The sequence below is a fragment of the Hirundo rustica genome, chromosome 2, assembly GCF_015227805.2.
Source record: "Hirundo rustica isolate bHirRus1 chromosome 2, bHirRus1.pri.v3, whole genome shotgun sequence".
In the NCBI taxonomy this organism is placed as follows: domain Eukaryota; kingdom Metazoa; phylum Chordata; class Aves; order Passeriformes; family Hirundinidae; genus Hirundo; species Hirundo rustica.
In genome coordinates this window covers 65646439-65665886 of record NC_053451.1, presented here as the reverse complement: position 1 = coordinate 65665886, position 19448 = coordinate 65646439, and the positions used below count along the sequence as shown (strand labels likewise).

General features: G+C 37.2%; 1 protein-coding gene across 1 annotated transcript in view; it reads left to right on the top strand.

Annotated features, from left to right (window-relative positions):
• The first annotated feature begins 3019 nt into the window (after positions 1–3019).
• The window catches only part of KLHL1 (kelch like family member 1), a 201556-nt gene continuing 185127 nt past the window's right edge, over positions 3020–19448 (top strand). Inside the window, exon 1 of the mRNA XM_040056778.2 lies at positions 3020–3510. Within this exon, the coding sequence (XP_039912712.1) occupies positions 3026–3510 (485 nt within the window). The 5' untranslated portion in view covers positions 3020–3025. The remainder of the gene's footprint in view (positions 3511–19448) is intronic.

The window sequence follows — 19448 nt, the reverse complement described above, 5'->3', positions numbered from 1 at the left end:
AATGCTGTTTAATAAACAAAAATACAATGCAATACAGAGTGTGAAACCAAAATACAGGAAAGTTTACCTGTGATCATTATTATTTTGGCTATACTTCATGGAACTACTGGAATTGTCTGCCCGGGGAGGTGGTGGAGTCACCATTCCTGGATGCGTTTAAAGAAAAACTGGATGTGGCACTCGATGCCATGGTTTAGTTGAAGTGTTAGGGGTGAGTTGGTGGACTCGATGGTCTTGAAGGTCTCTTCCAACTTAGTGATTCTGTGATTCTGTGAACACATAAGCTACAGATGGAAGGCTGCAAGACATCAAAATGTTTTCCTCTGACAACTTAAAAGACAAGTGCAATTTCATAGTTCTGTTCATATGTCTATGTCAATCCCATATGAGTAGACTAAGACATATTTGACTAGTAAGGTAATTATTTTAGTGTAATTCCTATGAGTAAGGTTCCTAGAACTCCGGTAGGAGAACCATTTTTTCTTATTCTGGATGGAGAATCAAGCCTAGATAAATTACAGGGATAATATTTTTATGTAGCAAATGATCAATTTAAATATTAATGCAGATTTTAAAATGACTAAGATTTATAACATGACAAGGAAATTATGCAATTCTCCTCAGATCAGAATATATGAATAGACCTAATCAGTTAAGAGGTATTAAACACAGAAGAGACAGCATTCTGTCTATCCTTATATTCATTGACTAAAATTATTTTATATATAGATACTCCTATCTTTTAGAGCATGTTACTAGACCCTAAGTAGCAAGTATTAAGTATAGATGATTTCACCATTTCTAGACTCTCAGAAATTATTGAAGTTTCATCTGTCCTATTCTAGATGAAGATTTCTAAGCATTTTTTCCTGCTGTTCTCCTAAGCAGCACATACTCAGATCAGTTCCTGGATAAAAATGCATTGTCTCTTCTGTTTCGTTTAGAATGGATTTTGTCTGTTTTTTATCACAGAATACTGAGAAAAAAAGCTGAGGCACCAGAGAGTTTTCAGTCCCCGTACTGTGGCATAAATCAATATTTAAAATGCACAGTGGCAATTTTTCTTCCTTTGAAAGCAGGACTTGGTGCCCTGGATTCCTGTATTGTTAAATCCAAGACTTTATCCGTGCTAAGCACAAACCCTAATATTGGTTTGTAGCCAGAACCACTACTTCACTGATGAACTAAACAAAACAGTAATATACTTGTCATGAAGTAAATATAACAGTAATAAAATTTTTAATTCACGTTTGATTTTTGTGCTTCCCTGGAAGAATTTTCAAGCTATAATACTTTATGAATGAGGAGTTAAAACATTTCAGCTCGAGGGAAATAATTCCTTCAACCTTATTTCTTGATTTCACAGAGTTAGAATAACAAACTTTTAAGAGCTCATAAGTTCATGGATAAAACTCACCAATGCAAAGATTCCTGGCTGAAAATGCAATCTTTCCTAGGGATAAATCTTCTTCTAATGTTCTTCTAAAACATTACTTAGCAAGGTACAGGTGAATTGCAGGTACTCTGTGTATCATCCTATCACCACTAACTTTTCATGTGAGGGGTTTATGAGCCAGCAGGTGACGATATGGAATTTTGCTGCCATATCCTTCTCCTGCATTTCACCATAAAGCTTTTAATTCTGTAATTCTGTCCCCGATGCAGTGTACTCTGCGACACCCCTCCCAAGTGGGCAGATGTTCCTAAGCAGATTTCTTACATTGTGAAAGGAACCTCCCTTGGGTTTAGCACTGTCAGACTGCATTAAGAGCAGGTATGAAAGGTAAGAAGCAGATGTGTCATGCTATTTCTATTTGACACACTGTCCCTCTAGCCAATATTTTCTACTGGTACAGCAACGCGGAGCCAACAGCCTAATGAATGGAGCCTGCAGAATACATTGTTAACCTGTAACCTCATCCAGTCTGCATGCAGTCTATTAAGTCCGTACTCCTATGATTCACATTTTTGTGTTTACTACTGCTGATACATTTGTTGTTGCACTTTATTTTGCTCCCAATTATATACAGCTGTCTCAGAACCAAAATACCAAGGTGAGGAGACCTGTACTGGAAGGAGAAGAAGAGGAGGCTGTGAGGGGCAGTTAGTGACCTGCCGACTTACTTGCACGATGAAGCCTGAAGCATCTCTTTTTTCCCCAGTCTCTTCACGCTGACGGCCCCAGAGCACATCTGCGTCACATGGAAGGGGAGGGGGCGGCTTGGTGAGAGGCGCCGAGAGAGACGGAAAATTGTATACTGAGGACCTTGACAGCCTCACGGGCAGGATTTTTTTTATTATTTTTTTTCCCTCCCTCCTACGTACAATGCATATAAAGGAGCCTCGATTTCCTTCTGTGCCAGCTCCCAGGCTTTGCCATCCCAGATAACGACAGGCATGGGACTCCCCAGAGAAACGGGATGGGAAGGCGGGAGGTGGAGAGAGGCTTCCAGGTGACTTTTTCCTCTCTGTCTGCACTCGGTTACAGAGCTCTTAGAGACTGAGGAGGTGCCACCTGCCTCCCGCTGTGGCTGCTGCTGCCGCTGCTCCTCTCAGGGCTGTAGCTCGCTCCCCCGTTGATCAGATTAGCGCGTCGTCGCAGCCTCCTTCACCCGCTCTTCCCTCGCAAGTGTCCGTCTCCCCTGAGAGATGCCTCTCATTTCTGCCTCTCTCTCCTCCCCTTTCCACTGATCACCGTGCAGTGCTCGTCAGCTCTGGGCACCTCTCCCTCTTTCTCCCGTTCCTGCTGGCTGTCTCTACCTCCTCTGGGCTCTGTGCATCGCTCCATCCCTCCTCTTTCTCTCTCTCTCTCCGCACTGGTGTGTGCGCGCATCTCTCTCCGCCCGGCGGCTGCCACTCCTCGCCCTACAAGCCCAGCGCTTCCCGGAGGAGCCGCGGCCGCCGCCGCTGCCGGAGCGGGGCCGCTCCGCTCCGCGCTGCCGCCGCCGCCCGGCCCTGCCTGGCCCTGCCTGGCCGCCGTGAGTCCCGCCTCAGCCCGCGCCCGTCCCCCGCCCGCCGCGGCACCATGTCCGGCTCCGGCAGGAAAGACTTCGACGTGAAGCATATCCTGCGCCTCCGCTGGAAACTGTTCAGCCACCCCTCGCCGGCGGGCGGCCCGGCGGGGGGAGGCTGCCTGCCGCCCGACAGCAGCTTCGAGCACTGGGGACCGAGCCAGAGCCGCCTGCTGAAGAGCCAGGAGAGAGGCAACGGCGTCTTCTGGAAGAAATCCGCCTCCTCCGCCTCCTCCTCGGCGACCACCACGGCCAGCCCGCCCAACGGGACGCTGCTGCCCGCCGGCGGCCGGCCGGCCACGGGGCACGGCCCGGGACCGCCGCCGCCCCGCACCGTCTTCTACGTGGAGTCCCTGGAGGAGGAGGAGGAGGCGGTGCCCGGCGGGATGGAGGTGGCCCGCGAGCCCGAGAAGCCCCTGGCGCCGCCGGAGCGGGAGGAGGCGCCGGGGGGCTGCGCCGATGGAGGCAGCCGGGCAACAGGTGACGGAGGCGGGCACAGGTAGGGGAGCGCGGCCGCTCCGGCGCCACCTGCGCGGCGGGCGCGGTCGGGTCCGTGGGGTCATCGCGGGGGGCAGTGGAGGGGCGGTGTGCGGGCATTGTTGCGGGAGGGTGAGTGTCTGGGGACGGGACGATTCCTCGTTTGAACTGGTAGGTTTTGGAGGGGGAGGGAAAGGCGGCTGGAGGGCTTCCGAGAGTCCCGGCAGAGACCGGCCAGCTTCATGGTCAAGGTGCCGCGCACTAGAGATGCTGCGCTTGGCCTGCCCCTGGCCTTTTCCTTGTTCCTGGCCTGCGGCTGCCTCTGACCTGTCCCTGCTCCTGTTCCTGACCTGTTCCTGTCCCCACCTCCGCCCCCGCTCCTGGGCTGCCCCTGCCCGAGGGCTGGCCCGAGAACAGGCGCCCCTCAAAGCCGGCGCTCCGCGCTGGGGATCGTCTCTACCCAAACTTTCTCAGAAGTTTATTAAAACGGTAGCAGGAGGTAATGTTGTTCTGAGTAGTGGGATGACAGGTGAAAGCTCGAAAGTAAAAGTATCCGTTTTCCTGAAACTCGGTCTTACAGCCTACCTCAGAGAAAAATACGACTTATAAGAATTTTACTAGTCATCAACAGAGTGACACCTTAGAGGATGCAAGAACAAGAAAGACATATCCAGATTCTTGTGTTTGATAAAAATGCATTAATGTTGAATCAATTTTCCTCTTCATTCCCTGCCCTTCTCACCCCTAGCTGAAACAGAAATTAAAATAATCTGAAGAAGGAAATGTAGCTAACAGAGAGCTTTCAGAAAAAACTCTGATACAGATAGTCCTAAGGGTAAAATGATTCATTGATTTAACTCTGCTTGCCCCTGCCTCTCCATAGTAAGTTTACTTCATTTTAATTTCTCTTGTCTTTTTTTTTTTCTTTTTTTTTTTTTTTTTTTCCTATGGAGAGAAATGTACTTTTCTGTTTCTACACATGAAAAGTAATGAAAGAAATTTTTTGTTTGTTTGTTTTTTCATATTGAAAGTAAAGCATATAGTATTAAATATTTTATGACATGAAAGGACAGCACTGAGCATATGTTTGGATTAGTACAGCTGTAGGTAAATATATGTGTGTGTAACTTTAAGTATGTTTTACCTTTTCAGGGAGCCCTAAAGCATATATTCTCTCCTTAAATCTCTTATTGTTTTGTTAGTTAGCATGGTTGATTTCAAAGGAACTACATAATTTAAACAGGTGAGATAGCTGCTAAGTGACATAGGGCATATTTTTAAAGCAAAAGCAATACTGAAGTTTTTATGAACATTGGAAGTTGCTCAGAGCAACAAAAAGGTGCTTGGCCTAGGATTCAGTTCAAATTGTTATCAGATACACTACAAAGACAGGTAAAACACCAACCCTAAAATGATATCTTCAAGGTTTTTAAAGAGGGGATGGGAGAGGTTAAAAACTATTACAAATGTAGTTTCATTCTATAGACTTTTCACCTAGGTGTGTCACTGATCTGGGATTCTGTAGAGATCTGCTGACTAACAGACCTGAGTTTTAACGGCATCGCTTGATTTGTCCATAAGAGTTGACTTGATAGAATATGTGTACTTTGTAACATTAAGTGTCTGATTACTGCACTTACTGCTCTTGATTTTCATAATCCATTTATTCCATGTTCTTCATTCATTGCTACTGAAACAACACATCTAGTCATCAGTAGCTTGTAGTCCTTTTGAAGAAATATGCTCAGATTTGTTCAGATTTAAAATAGCTATGTCAGGAGATGTGATTTTATTATTAATGAGAATGCCGTCTTTTGAGGTATGAAAATGTTTAAGATCGTTTTAGAGTCTAAGGCTTGACTTTCTGTTTCTCATTGAAAGAACCTTTCATCTGCCGCTACAAACTTTGTGTGTTATGTCAAGAGGTGGTCAAGTGCTGCAAAAATGGCAGTTCTGTGCCTGAAAGTTCTATGATCCAACAATCTTCTAATGCCCTGTAAAGTTATGTATCACTCATTCTGTAGAGATAAATCTTTTCATAAATGTTTTTTTTCTGCTATTGACATATATGTACAAGTAAAAATTACTCTTTTTTTTTAGTGTCTACTTGGTTTCCTTGTATTTCCAAAAGAATTTTGGTTGGATTCTTGTTTGGGGATTTTGTTTGTTTTTAGTTTCTTTTTCTTTTTTTTTTTTTTTTTCCAGTTGGTCTCCTCAGTTTGGTACATGAATTTTGAATTTTGTATCCTTTTTCAGCTCAGCTGGGTTTGTTTTTTTGGTGGAGTTTTAGTTACTGTTTCTATATCTAAGCAAAACACTAAGCTGGAGGATCTTGAATACTTGGTTTTAATTTTAGTGTTCTGTTGGATATTGTGGGATTTATTTAATGAGAGATTATGGTTGTGTAATAATAAATACATTCTACTTTACTGATTTGGGTTTTTTGCATGTTTCTGAAGAACATCCCGTCATGTCAATTGTTCAGTACATCTGTGCGTAAGTAAAGTTATGTGGTTAGTTATAGTCATAATGGCATTAAGAAGACTGAAAGGTTAGATAGGGCATGTTATAAATACCTGTTGTGTATTTTTTGCATATTTTATCTGTAAAAAGAAAAAAAAAAAAGCTTTACAGTTAACAGTTGGTGTTAGTCTGATTGCTTGAAATTGCTTGGAAATACGCATATCAAATTGGTTTAGAGCTGGCATGACAAAATTGTCAATAGATGCAGTGGATATTTAAAGTTTTTTTTTTTGTTATTGTTGTTTGTTTGTTTTTTGGTCTTCATTTCCTAAGACAAAATTTAGGGAAAAAAGTCTGTATAATTAAGATTTACAAATCAGCCACAAAATGCTTGAAAATACCAGTGTAAAGATTTTATCTTTATACAGTGATGCATCCATCAGAGTCTCAAACGTAATAATGGAGATTTTATATGATCATGGTGGCTCTTTTCAGGTGACATGTTAATCAATGCCCAACGAATAGGATTCACTCAAAAGGCAAAGAGTTTGTATTTTAATCCCTCCTTTTTGAGTGTGTGGTAGCATGTTTTACTTGCCTTACACTGTTCAAATCCTATGAAGATGTAATTCCTCATGAGCCCTTGGCACTGTTCACCACTACACTCAGTATGTGCCTCACAAACTAGTAACAGGTTTATTTTTACAGCAGCCCTGTTTTACAGTGGAGGGGAAAGCCAGAAAGAGAGATAAAAGAAAAAAACCAAATGTTGAATTGATTGGTTTCAGAGCATATAGCACTTTCTCCCACTACTTTCTCTGTTCTCAGCTGCACCCATAAATGATGAGCCCATCTGCAAATCAGTCCCAGACTCCTTTGGTTGTGTGCATGAGGAATGGAGAACACAGGATTCAATTAACATTTTAAGAGACTGTTCCAAGAAGAATATGCCAGATATGCCTAACCCATGTAAAGCAAGCACTGACAATGCAGAAGTCTTTCATAAAACATAGAAGAATTTGAAAATACAGCTTCTGGAAGAAGATGGCAAATCTTCCCACCATTAGATACTGTCTAATAGTGTACTTTAATGCAAGAAGCAGAAGGATTGAGTACTGTGCCTTCTTCACGCAACAGAGTTTCATGCTGAAATGTTGAGTTACTACAAAAGTAATGAGGAAGGCATTTTACTGTGTTACTGTTGAGTTTGTCAATGGGAAGTAAAAAGTTCACTATTAATGGGAACCCAAAAGGTTAATGAGCAAGAGAATGATTTTCTAGTTAAAACATTAACTGAGAAATTTAGTTTGGAAGTCTCTGTGTCAAAATTATTTATTTAAAATAAATTGTTATCATCAGCATAGAATCAGGAACATAAAAATGTGAATGCATAAACTATATGATCAAAGCTTTGTATAAGCATTTCTTTTGTATTTTTCTGTTCTGAACCCGCAAATCCTGCATTTTGATGCTTTTGCCCACTTCTGAGTCTTCCTTTTCACCTAGCAACCTACAACGTTGTGGTTGGCGTGCTGCTGTAGAAAGTTACGAATTTGAAACTTGTCAGATTGAGCAGCATTCTTAATGCAGCTTTCTAATTTAATGAGAAAATATTTTGACCATTTTAGAAAATGCAGATGAAATTGTCATAAAAATTTGCTACTTGACTACTTCGAGTACTGTTGTAAGTGTACCTAATCTCATGAGAGGATTCTTGTCTCTGGTTTCTAAGTAAATGAAGTTTCCTGTTTACAGCTTTCGTCTTCGTACCTGAACTTACAAGAAGAGGAGAATCAAGATACCTTTCTATATCTTAGTCTACCCTGTGGGCTCTCACAACTTCAAGTATTTTTACAACTAATCACAACTGTGGCCTTTCTGGAGTGCTGTCCACATTTGAACCATAGCTTCTGCTGTGATAACCAGATCCTAAAATTAGATACTAAAGAAGTCAAATTAATAGCTGCTTATGTTTTTATACTATGTCATATAAACTGCTTTGTTAAGAAAGTAATTTAATGCTTGGGGTGGAATATAGGTCATACAATTCTGACTTTCTAGGTTATGGGATCAGAAGACAATTTTTTTTTTCTTTTTTTTTTTTTTTTTTTTCATTAGCCAGTTTTTCAACTTGATTATGAAACCTCTAAAAATGGTTATATAACTTGCATGCTTTTATATTCATACTTTTAACTTTCACAACAAAAGAGTCAGGGTTCCTGCACAACACAGACCACAGACCTTTCTTCTCCAGAGCTTTTATTCATTCTCAGAGGAGCTATGCTCTGTTCATGGGATGCAGAAGAATCAGGTGATAAAAATAATGCAAGATCACATATCTGAAGATTGTACGTATATACGTATAGGGAATTAGATGAGTTACAAGGAGAATCTAGGTGTAGAATTTCCTGACTATAAAAACTGGCTTTGGTACTTGTAGAACAGCATTTCTAGAACTTAGCTGTTTGTTTTGGTTTGGTTTTTAATGAAAGAAGCAGAACACACAATTCACTTCATATGCTGTCATTTCTTCTGTCCATCGCTTTAGTGCAGAACTGAAACTTGAGGATTCACTGTGTATTCCATTGCCAGTTGAATTGATAGAATAACTGACATTGAAAGAAAGGTCTTAATTTGTATGTAGGTAATTACAATGGTGATTGTGTACTTCCTCTGCAGAAAGATTGAGGAATTCAACAGCTGAAGATATCACAAGTCTTTAGAGTCTTCTGCTACATTTGGGATTCTAGTGACAAGCAAAGATTCATATAACTTTCCTCTTGGTGCTCCCAAACGTATCGTCTTTTGTTACATCCTTTTTTTTGTTTTGGTTTGGTTTGGTTTTTGTTTTGGTTTTGTATTGGATATGCATTCTGGTGGGCCTTCTTGCTGTTTTTCCTTCTTTCCACTGTCTCAAAGGATTCCCAACTGCCTTCTTCAAATCCTGGGTTCCTTACCCAGAAATCATTACTTGGTTTTACCAACTTCTCTTACCATCTGCCTCACTGATTTACTTACCAGGTTACTTTCTGCCTGTGTCTTGTCCTAGATACTTCCAAAAGTAAAGTCAGATTTCCCCTGGTTCATTAACAGCTTTCTGGACCTCTCATTCTCCTGTTTCTCACTAATTATTTCATATTTCTTGAATTTCAGTATCATTTAAACCTTCCCTTATCTCCTTTGTAATTTTTAATAAAATCCTAATAGCATTCCCATTCCTATGTTTTTACCTCAGCTCCGTATTTTACTTTGTTCTCTGATTTGTTTCATCACCTGCTGCCAAGTTGATGGTACTATTTTCTGTGTTTAATGGGTCAGCAAGACACTTCAGTTTGACTAACTCGTTCAGTCTCTGATGGGGATTTATCTTCTCTTATCTCATCTTTTTCTTAGATGCACATTTTTGAATGAGGTGAATTATCTTTCAGATTTCCCTATTTCTCTTCATTGAATGTAACAGTAGTCTAAAGTGGCTAGTTAGGTTCAAATGTTCAATTTAAATGTTTAATGTTCAATTAAATTTGATAAAAAGAACATCATTTGAAGTCTACATTGCGAATTCAAACTGTTTAAAAAGATAGAATAAAAGGATAGAATTAATTGACTCTATTATATTTTCACAGTGTTAGTAAAAAGCGTATGACTCATCTCAATAAAAGTATGGATGCTGGTTGAAAACATCAGCCCATTAAACACACTAGGAAGCAAAGGACTTGACCCTTTTTTTGTTTGTTGTTTCCTATGTACTTTCAATATTGACAAAAGCAGCAATTCTTTTTTTCCTCTGGACTGATCTTGCACTGTTTTGCAACATTAAGAAGAGATTTGGCAATGAAAATATCAGTTGCACTGGGAGTGACAGAGTCAGTGGAATACCTCTAAAACTATGGACCTCTTAAGGGTAACATCAAAGAACATTACAAAAGGGAAATGCTTTTCAACCTTTTCATAGTCAAAGTAAAAGCAAGAACAGAGAATAGCCATCTTGAAAATTCAGTTGATGGTGAATCTTTATAGATAAGTCTGCAGAAATACTGTTGGCTTGAATGTAATTTTTTTTCCTGAATAAAACCATTTCTGAAATAATAATATTAGGGACCTATTTAAGTCTATATATGTGAATAAATATGTGTCATCTGCATTTCTCTTTTAATACAAACATCATAAGATTTACATATATTAAAAGTGCATATATGTATATAATTTATAGAGTTTTTAACAAATAAATTATAGCTGATTCCTCTATAATATTTTTGTGAGCAGTGAAGTTCATTTAAATATTGCATATGGAAAAAAATTAGAGCATATTGCTGGAATCTGTTAAATTCATAAGAATGCTGCTGATACATATAGATAAACATACTCTTAACACATGATCATTGCTTTCTAGCAGCTACTTCTCATACTTGTCACACTTTTTTTTTTATACCCTGTTGGAAACATTTTAAGAGTTTGCTCTTTCTTTTCTTACCTTGCATTTTTTATGTGACAACTGCTCCTTAAATGTTATGCTATAATGTTTTGGCAGAATTTCCTAGCATACAGATTTCCTGGTGTTAGAACAATCTTTTAGAATACAGAATTGATGACCTAAAGTGAACTATTTGCACTAGGGAAAGAACTAGACATTACTAAAAATTTCAGAAAGGAAATTTGTCCTGTAAAAAGTTGAGAACTGCTGCAGCTTCCTCAGAAGGGTAAGTAACTGTGAAATCATACATAGTAATACTGAAAAAAAATAAAAAAAATCCCCCAAATCCCCAAATGTAAACTTTAACAAAAAATTAATTTTAACAGTATCTAAAATTTCTGATTTTTATTTTAAAAAGTCATAACTTACCAATAATTTAATTCAAATACAGATCCAAAATACTAAAATATTATGATTTTTTGGTAAGAGTTTTAGTAAAGCTTATAATTTTGTTTAGATAATTTTCCATTAGTATTTAAATCTTTTATTTCAAAATTTCTGAAAATGTTAATTTTAACTGTAATATCAGGTTAAAACATTATAATCACTTACACTTTAAAAATAGTCTTTTAAGTGAAAACATTTTTCTGCAAAACAAAAGAAAGAGAGTTTCTCCAAAATTCATGTTGAAATTTACCTGGAAGTTTTGATACATACTTCAAGTTTTTGTCACACTGTTCTTTACATATTTTCTATTTCCAGCTGAAGTCTTGAATATTTGTACTGGATATGCTGAGGATTGCTGTTAGTTTAGACCAGTGTTACAGTCTATAGTCATAATGATATAAATTCAAGGCATCAGAGCTGATTATCATGAGTAGCCTGGTTTTCCAAACCACATTTGTAATCATACCTTCTATTTCTTCACTCTTCAGTCCTTTACTGTATATCCCCCTGCCACATTTTGGCTGTCACATAGACCTTTCCTACCAATTAAAATCCTGAATCCATTCTTTCACTTACTCAGGCATATCTTATCTCTTGATTTCCATTTTCACTACTTTATGTGGAATTTCATCTGTTCTGCTTGACCCATGAAAAATAGTGGCTTTAATTAATGAGATAAAATGGAAAATAAATTGTGAGTATTTAATTCTCAGAAATGAACCAACAGAAATACACAGGGAGAATTAAGACTTGGTTCAATGTGATGTGTATTCCAAAGTTTGGACTTCAATTTACTATATTAAAATGGAATGTTAGAAATAAAACATATAAGATTATGTAAAATTGAAAATAAGAGGTTTTATATTTTAGTGTTTGCCATTATCTCTTGAGAGATGGAAATATCTTTTCAAAACTTAAAAATTATTTCTTGAATCTAAACCAATCTTTATTACAGGAGATTGATTTTCCAAGTTTAATAAGACAATGATTTTCTTATTTTTTATTAAGTAGCAGGGTATAATTAATGGAACACATCATCTGCAGCTCATTCTTTTTTTAACTGTATCAGTCAAGTTTTCTCTCTGACTATGTTTCATCAATATTAAAATATTCAACCTTTTGTAACATTTGTATTTTCCTGTCATCTGTTTTCATCCTTCCTCTCACTCTAACCATATGGAAAAAGCAGCATTGTTTTGACCTTGCTGTCTTTTTGCTGCTGTGTAGATTTACTTTGTGCAAAACTCATGAAGGAAAACAAAACCAAATCAAATTGATCCTTGAATCTGAATGTGTATAATCACATGCAGGTGCTTTGCTGAAGATGGCCCTAGGACTGAATCCTATTTGATTTGCCTTCTAATTTTTTCTAAAGGTTCTTCAATGGTTCAAGTAATCCATACCTAAAAATAGTGTTGATATATGTAAGGAGAAAAAAGGACAGGATGCATACCTTATGAGTAGTTCTGTTGTTTGTTGAGACTAATGTTTCCGAGATTATTTTGTATTCTAGCTAGGAACAGGTTCTTTCGGAGCATAGAAGCTGTTTTATCTTCAGCAAGAATGGAGAAAACATGATAAAACCCACTGCATCCGTATTTGCAGGAATATATGGCACTACAGATACTCAGCCTTCAATTCTTAGATGGGATTCCGATTGCCTACAGAGATGTAACTTCTTTTCATGTTCTAGTCCAGTCAGGTACATGACCAGTCCAAGCCTTCAGGCCAATCTTGTTCACTGCTTTTTTTCTCATATTCCTTCTTATTTCTCTACTTATAAATTGGAATCTGTAATATAAGTGTACCTCCATCCACTACTAATTTCCACATGCATTGCTCTATTTTTATTCTGATGATAATAGCTTATGAATGCCCAAAATACTAAATTTATAAAATTATTTCTATTATAGAGTTTTATGTGATCTATTTATTTATTGAATTCTCTTTTGTCAGTTGTTTCATCATAATTTTTACTATTAACTTATTCACAAAGATTACTACATTTTGTATCAATTATCTGAAATTCAGAACAAAAATACTCCCTTCAAAGTAGCAATAGTAAGAGCAACTCCAAAGTAAATGAGAGATCAAAAATAGAGAAGGAGAGAGAAGAAAGAAGAGACAAAGTAAACAATATAGAATAAACTACTTAATTTTTTCAGTTACTGGGAACAGTTTTTTAAACTATTTCTAGTCTCCTGTTGATAGACATAAGGACTTCAAACTACTGTTACATCTCAGAAGCTGGGTTTTTAATAGCAAAAGCTTCAATTAATAATTGTTTGTTAATCAACAATGACTTCACCAACATATTTGATGATAATTAATCCTCCTGAATTAAGTGTTTGCATATCTTGACTGGTATTTTAATTTAGAAGATTAATGACCTTTGTTTGAAAATTAATAATCTTTGAGAGGATAGAAATTTAGAGATGAAAGTGAATGCTTCTGTACGTCATTCATCGGAGATGTAAATGGAATTTATGAAAACTACTATAAAAGGGATTGAAGAGGAAAGTCTTAACATGCAAAATTAATAACAGTAGTTGTATCAGTAGGAATTCTTCATATGCTTCTTTTGCACCCAGTACTTTCATTTTAGTCAATAAGGACTAAATAATGAAGTAAAGCATATGCTTCTTAAAAAGAAAAATGAAATGACTCTTAAATGATTCTCCCATATGTTATAGGAGAGAATTAAAATGCACAGTAATCTTGAAAAAAGTAAGAGACCTCTGAAAAAATGAATATGGAATAGTGCAACTTGCTATCCTGTCACAACAATAATCAGCAGGGATGTGAAGTAGGATGAAATGTCTCGACAGCATTCTGCAGAAGTGTTGGACTTAGTGCAGAGCAAGAAAAGTATGAATCAAGTATTCCATACTGCTGCTAAAATTTAATCATAGTAGTAGATGAACAGACACATAGCCTGTGAAAATAGAATTCCTATTCTCTGATCTGTTTGGGTAGAGCCTCATCTCTACTGTATTGTCCAGAACTATGAAGAAATGCATGGATTGTTTGAAGAAATTCCAGGTAAAAAAAAAGTTACTATCATTTTAGGAAACACATGCCAAGAAAAGATTATCACAGAAAAGAAATGTTACTGTATTTTTTAAATACCAAACACATTTCCTGGTAGTGGTGTGGGCTCTTTAATATCTGGGAATATAAGATTAAAATAAACTAGAAAAACTTCTGTCAATCATGACATGTTTAGACATGACAGTCTTTTTGCCTTGAAGAAAGAAACACATTCAGTAATTTCTCACAAACTGTCAGTAAGTATCTTTGTATGAAAAGGTTGCCTGCAGATGCTGACTGACAAAGATTGAAAAAAATCTAACCTTTTGTATGGTGACTGAAAGGTTTTTATCATTCTGTTTTTACAACAGTCATTGAATATATCTTTCAGAATTCAAGTACACCCTCTCTTTAAGTTTTATGACTTCATGTGATTTGCTCTTCCAGTGGAGTACTGTGGTGTGCCAAATGTCATTACTATGCAAAACCCAAATCAGTCCCCGTCATTTGGACATTTAACATAATGCACAGACTCCTATCTTAAAAAGCTTAGTGTTTAAAGGAATTGTACTAATTGAAAGTGAATGCCAGTACTATTATGGGGGGGGCGGGGGGGGGGGGGGGGTGTATGTGTGTGTGTTTTGTTTATTTGTTTTCTGGGGTTTTTTGGTCAGTTTGCTGGGTTTTTTTTAAGACAGAACCTGAAGCAAAAAATAACTTAATTGCATGGGGAGATTTATAAACTGAAACTAGCTATTTTGAGCCTGAGTCCTTAAAGGCAAGATTCTAAATCTCCATTAAGTAAATATTATAGTAAAATAAATTTATCCACAGTACTAATTAAAAAAAAAAATAAAGTTTAAGTACATAATGAAAATTTGTGTATTTAGTTCATCAAACTGTGACTCTTTAATTATGTGAAATTTAGTGTGTTCTTTTTTGTGCACAAACATCATTGTTATCCCCCCCAATTATCCACTCTCTGTCATATTTCTACTTACATTATCTTAAAAATATTGCGGAAAATACAATGAAGTTTATTGCTTCCAGATAGTGAATTAGATACAAAATAAAAACTTAAAAGCAATTTTGTATGGTTTGCTAATGGCATGAAGTAATGGCTAGTGCTGTGTCTCTCACCAACGTGAAAGTTTTCGTGACAGGCTTCAAACATTACTAAAACTGAGAGTTGAAGTAAGATCTTTTAATGTGTAAGAGTCTTCATCCTCTCATAGTAAAAGAGTGCACATCATTAACTGTGTAATGCATAGAATGAAACATGGTTGTCTAGTCAAGGAGATTTCTGTCTGAAGTGTCCCGTTTCCTTTGTAGTGGTGACTGGAAATGTAGCAGAAAAGAGGCAGGGAGTAATGAGGAAAGAAAGGAATGTGCATTTTCTTATGAACTCTAATGTAAGAGGCTTACTTCAGAACGAGAAGTTTATTGGAAGGTTTCTTTCCAATTTTTGGTGATTAAGAAATGATACAGATATTTATTAAATCTTTGGTCTGCTGTTGAAATTAATTACTTTGTGCATGATGCAAGAGCATTTTGAAAACATTACTAAAAAAAGGATACAAAAACCTAGAAAAATTGTGAGATTAATTAATCTCAAATGAAATTTGGAAAGTACCCTTTTTTCTTCCACCCCCCCCCCCCCCCCCCCCCCCCGCCTTCAATCTAAGTGTTCTTTTACAACAGAGATGTGTCTAGGTGTATGTTATTTTTCAAGGTGAAGTCAAATAGCATCTGTTTTCAGGGGCTTGCTTTTCTCTGTTGCCTTTTTGTGCAGTCTAAACAGAGCCACCCATGATTATTGTACTGTAGGAAAAGCTTCAATATACTTCAAGATACTCTTTACTTAGTTTGACCTTTTTATGTTAGCATATGAAAACAGAAGTTGAAAAAAAACAACCCAATCCAACAGATGGTTTGTGCATTCTGCTACAAGCAGATGAAAGGTTCTCTCTCTGGTGTATGCATTGTCTGCTAAAAGTTTTCCAAAATGTATGATTATGGCCTAAACTGAGCAAAAAATGTCAGTATGTCTTTTTTTAAAATTCATGTTAAATGTTGAGGAGTCTACATATTTCAATATATGTAGTTGTATGTTTCTGTGATATACAGAATAGAGATATTAGATATGTAGATATAGTAAAACAAACCAGAAAAATGCTAATTTCTGGAAGTAACTAATTTCTGCCTCTCTTGGCAAATGTAATGTTTTGACTATCTGTTGCAAACTTTGCTGTCAGGGCCACAACACTGTAATGAAACTTTTATCTCTGTATGTTTGAACATATTTAAATAACAAGTAGATGGGTCTCTTTTTTCCTCCCTGATTGGTACTGATTTTATATATACATATGAGTATTTCATTATTTAGTCCAAAATTTCCTGGAGAAAATACAGATAGCAGTATTGGCTTTTTTATCTTTTGAAGAAAGAACCACTACATTTGGGGAGAGTGTGGTGGAGCTCAGAAAAATACCATTCCCTTTTGTGTGCAGGTGAAATTTAATTTATCTAAGATTCCTTACTATTACCATAAAAGTCAATCTTTCTGTTAGAAAACAAATTCTAACAGTTGTAATTACTCCCTTTCCACTTTTGTAAAGGTTTTTTTCTTCAGGAAGATATCTTTGTCTAAAAATATTTTAAAAAGCTCCAAACCCCCACAAACTTTGTCACGTACAGTCGATGATTTTAAGAATATCAAAACTCAAACTAAAGGTGATCTAATTTGAAGACAAATTATCTGTCAAAATCAGGTATTCCTAATGACCATTTATGTAAATAAGTTGCATGCCTTGCCTTCGCTGTGCAGCATTTCAGAAAATCTTGTAAGGTTATGCGTATTTTTGCCATAACTTTTGTCTTCCTATCCCCGATTTCCTTTATCTCATGCTAATTCCTGTAAGAATGTCTGATGAGTCCACATAGCAAATGATTACATTAAATTAGTCCATGTAGCAAATTTCTTTAGGCTCGTTTGAAAATTAATGGAAACCAAAATGTGTTGAAAGTAGGAACAAATAATCCTTGTGTGTACAATTCTAATTCAATTCACTGTGAATGGAAGAGTCAGTTAAAAAAGATCTGATGTTTCTTTTCTGTACACAAAGGAGGGATGAACATGAATTTTCCATGAGAATATTTTTGTGATAAAATATGGTTTTATAAAGAATTAGCAGGAAGGAGTTATTCCACTGCTACCATGTATTAAATAAAATTAATAATTAAGATTTTCAGAATTACTAAAACTTCCTATATGGCATATGGAAAAAACCACAGTCTCATTAAAAAAAAAAAAAAAAAAAATCACAGATCATAATTAGATAGTTAAAAAGCCTAAGGAGAATGACAAGGACTAGTACTAAATTATTCAAATTATGTGTTGGATTGAGCTGATAAGGACTTTTTTGTAGCTGGTTCTGTCCCCGCACCGGGCGGACGCCGGCCTCTGGCTGGCTCAGATCTGCACAGCTACGAGATGTTCCCAGTTCGGGTAGGCACGCAGGTTATCTTTACCTGCTGGCTCGGCTTCTCAGCAGCAGCTGGACTAAATAGTGCTGTGACAGCAGTGGCAATAAGAAAAGGATGGCTTTCAGCTTAGCAGGTTAAAAGATGTTTATTCAGGCCGAGCTATGGGAGTCCCACAGCTGGTCCAAAACCGCAGGCCAGAGAGGCCAGAGAGCGAGCGAGTTTGAATCTCCCTCCTCCACCTTATAACTGGAGGAGGGGTTCAGGGGGCGTTACAACAAGACAACGAATCAGGGGATTCAGGGGGTAACAAGGTGTGCCCACCCCCAAGCCTCTGACCATTGACACCAAGGGCAAAGGAATTCCGCCCCGGGGGACCTATCACCTGAAGCCCTCTCCATATGATTTCGCAATCTTGGGAGGGGTCCCGAAGTGATAGGCAGGCTGCCCCAGAGCGAGGGGGGCAGAGGGGATGTTCCAGGTCAGGTGAGGGGTGGGAGGACTGACATACAACACCTAGTTATACAGAAAACTCAAAAGGGGATGGACTGTTACAAAACTGGGGATACAGTGAACTGAACTATAACATAAAACTTCTTATAAAAACCTAATAACACAGTTCTCGCACTGCCACACTTTTTATTTTGTAATTTTTGCATTCTGGTTCATAAAATCATCAAAATTCTGACTGCATTGTTACAATAACGGAAAATTATTTATCTCAAAATCCTATCAAATGGTTCAAGAGAGGATTTCAAATTTACGGAAAAAGAAGGAAAATATATTTTATTATTAATTCTCAGATCACAGATCGTATTTTGGGGAATTTGGCCAGCACATGAATGTTTTTATGTTTTGTACTTTTTCTGAGCACATGAATTCTTTCCTGTGAATAGTTATCTCACTTAAGTAATCTTTTGGGTTTTGGAGTCTCCTGTGTTTATATAGACTTGCTATATGATTGAGAATGGATAAGTAATAAGTAACTTAAGTAATAAGTTTTGCATGGATGGACTTCAAAGTATTCCATGCCTTTTGAAGAAATATTCTAAATTTGTCTTATATCAAAGGTTATAATTTACTATCAGCATAATATTTACATCTGTTTTCCATTACTGCGGATAACTACTCAGTAAGATGTAGTGTCAAAAGGAAATGAGCCATAGTGATCTTATATATAGGAAGTATTTATTTTTTTTAAAGAGTAATGGGGCAAAAAAGGTGTTATTCTTCTGCTTTTGTCACATGCTATGTATTGTCCCTGCTTTATGACCTTTCCAAATGGCATTTCATTATAAATCTCTACATTATATTAGAAACTAACTTCTGAGATTAAAGCAACATTACTTCAGTTTTATAATTAGAAAATTTAAGAGAAATGGCATACAAACCAGAGGAATTAGATTTTTGGTAAACCTCCCCTGACTGCTGTAACTTTTCTTGCTATCACATTCATGTATTGGGTTACTAGGTCAAAAACAATTTAACAACTTCTCCAGATTTTCTTTGCTAGAACTGCGGGCAGCAAGCTTTGATGATCCTCTTTCAGCCTTGTTTTTCCAGTGACACATTTGTTTCTTCAATTTAATTTTACCAATCTAAAAGAAAGACACCTAGTTCAGTAGTCATCTAGTCAACATAATGTACTCAGTGTTTGAGTATAACTTGTCTGCAAAACGATGTGCATATAATGCACAGGATGAATTCTCTGTGTGATGGGAAGGAAGCAGGATCACAGTTCTTGAGTGAGATCATTATTGAGCTGGTAAATCTCAATGCATTTTAGCCATTTACACTTAGATTACCCATTTTGGTGTATCTTTCTATATTCTGTAGTAAATGGAGAAAAAAGACATACTTTAAGCCATGGTTCAGCTGACATACATCAGATGTCTACAGTAGTATGGAATGGATTGTGCTTAAGAAGTGCTTAGATTTCTGTACTATCCATTCTATCTTTCCATAAAGATTGTCCACGGATAGAATAATGAGTAGACAGGGGCAAGGCAGAATCTGAATTTTACTCTTCTAATGGGCCTAAATTTCTGGGAAGGCAGCCCAAGCCTTATCATCTTAACCTAAAATGATAAAAAAGAAGGAATTAAATGAGAATAAATATTACTTTA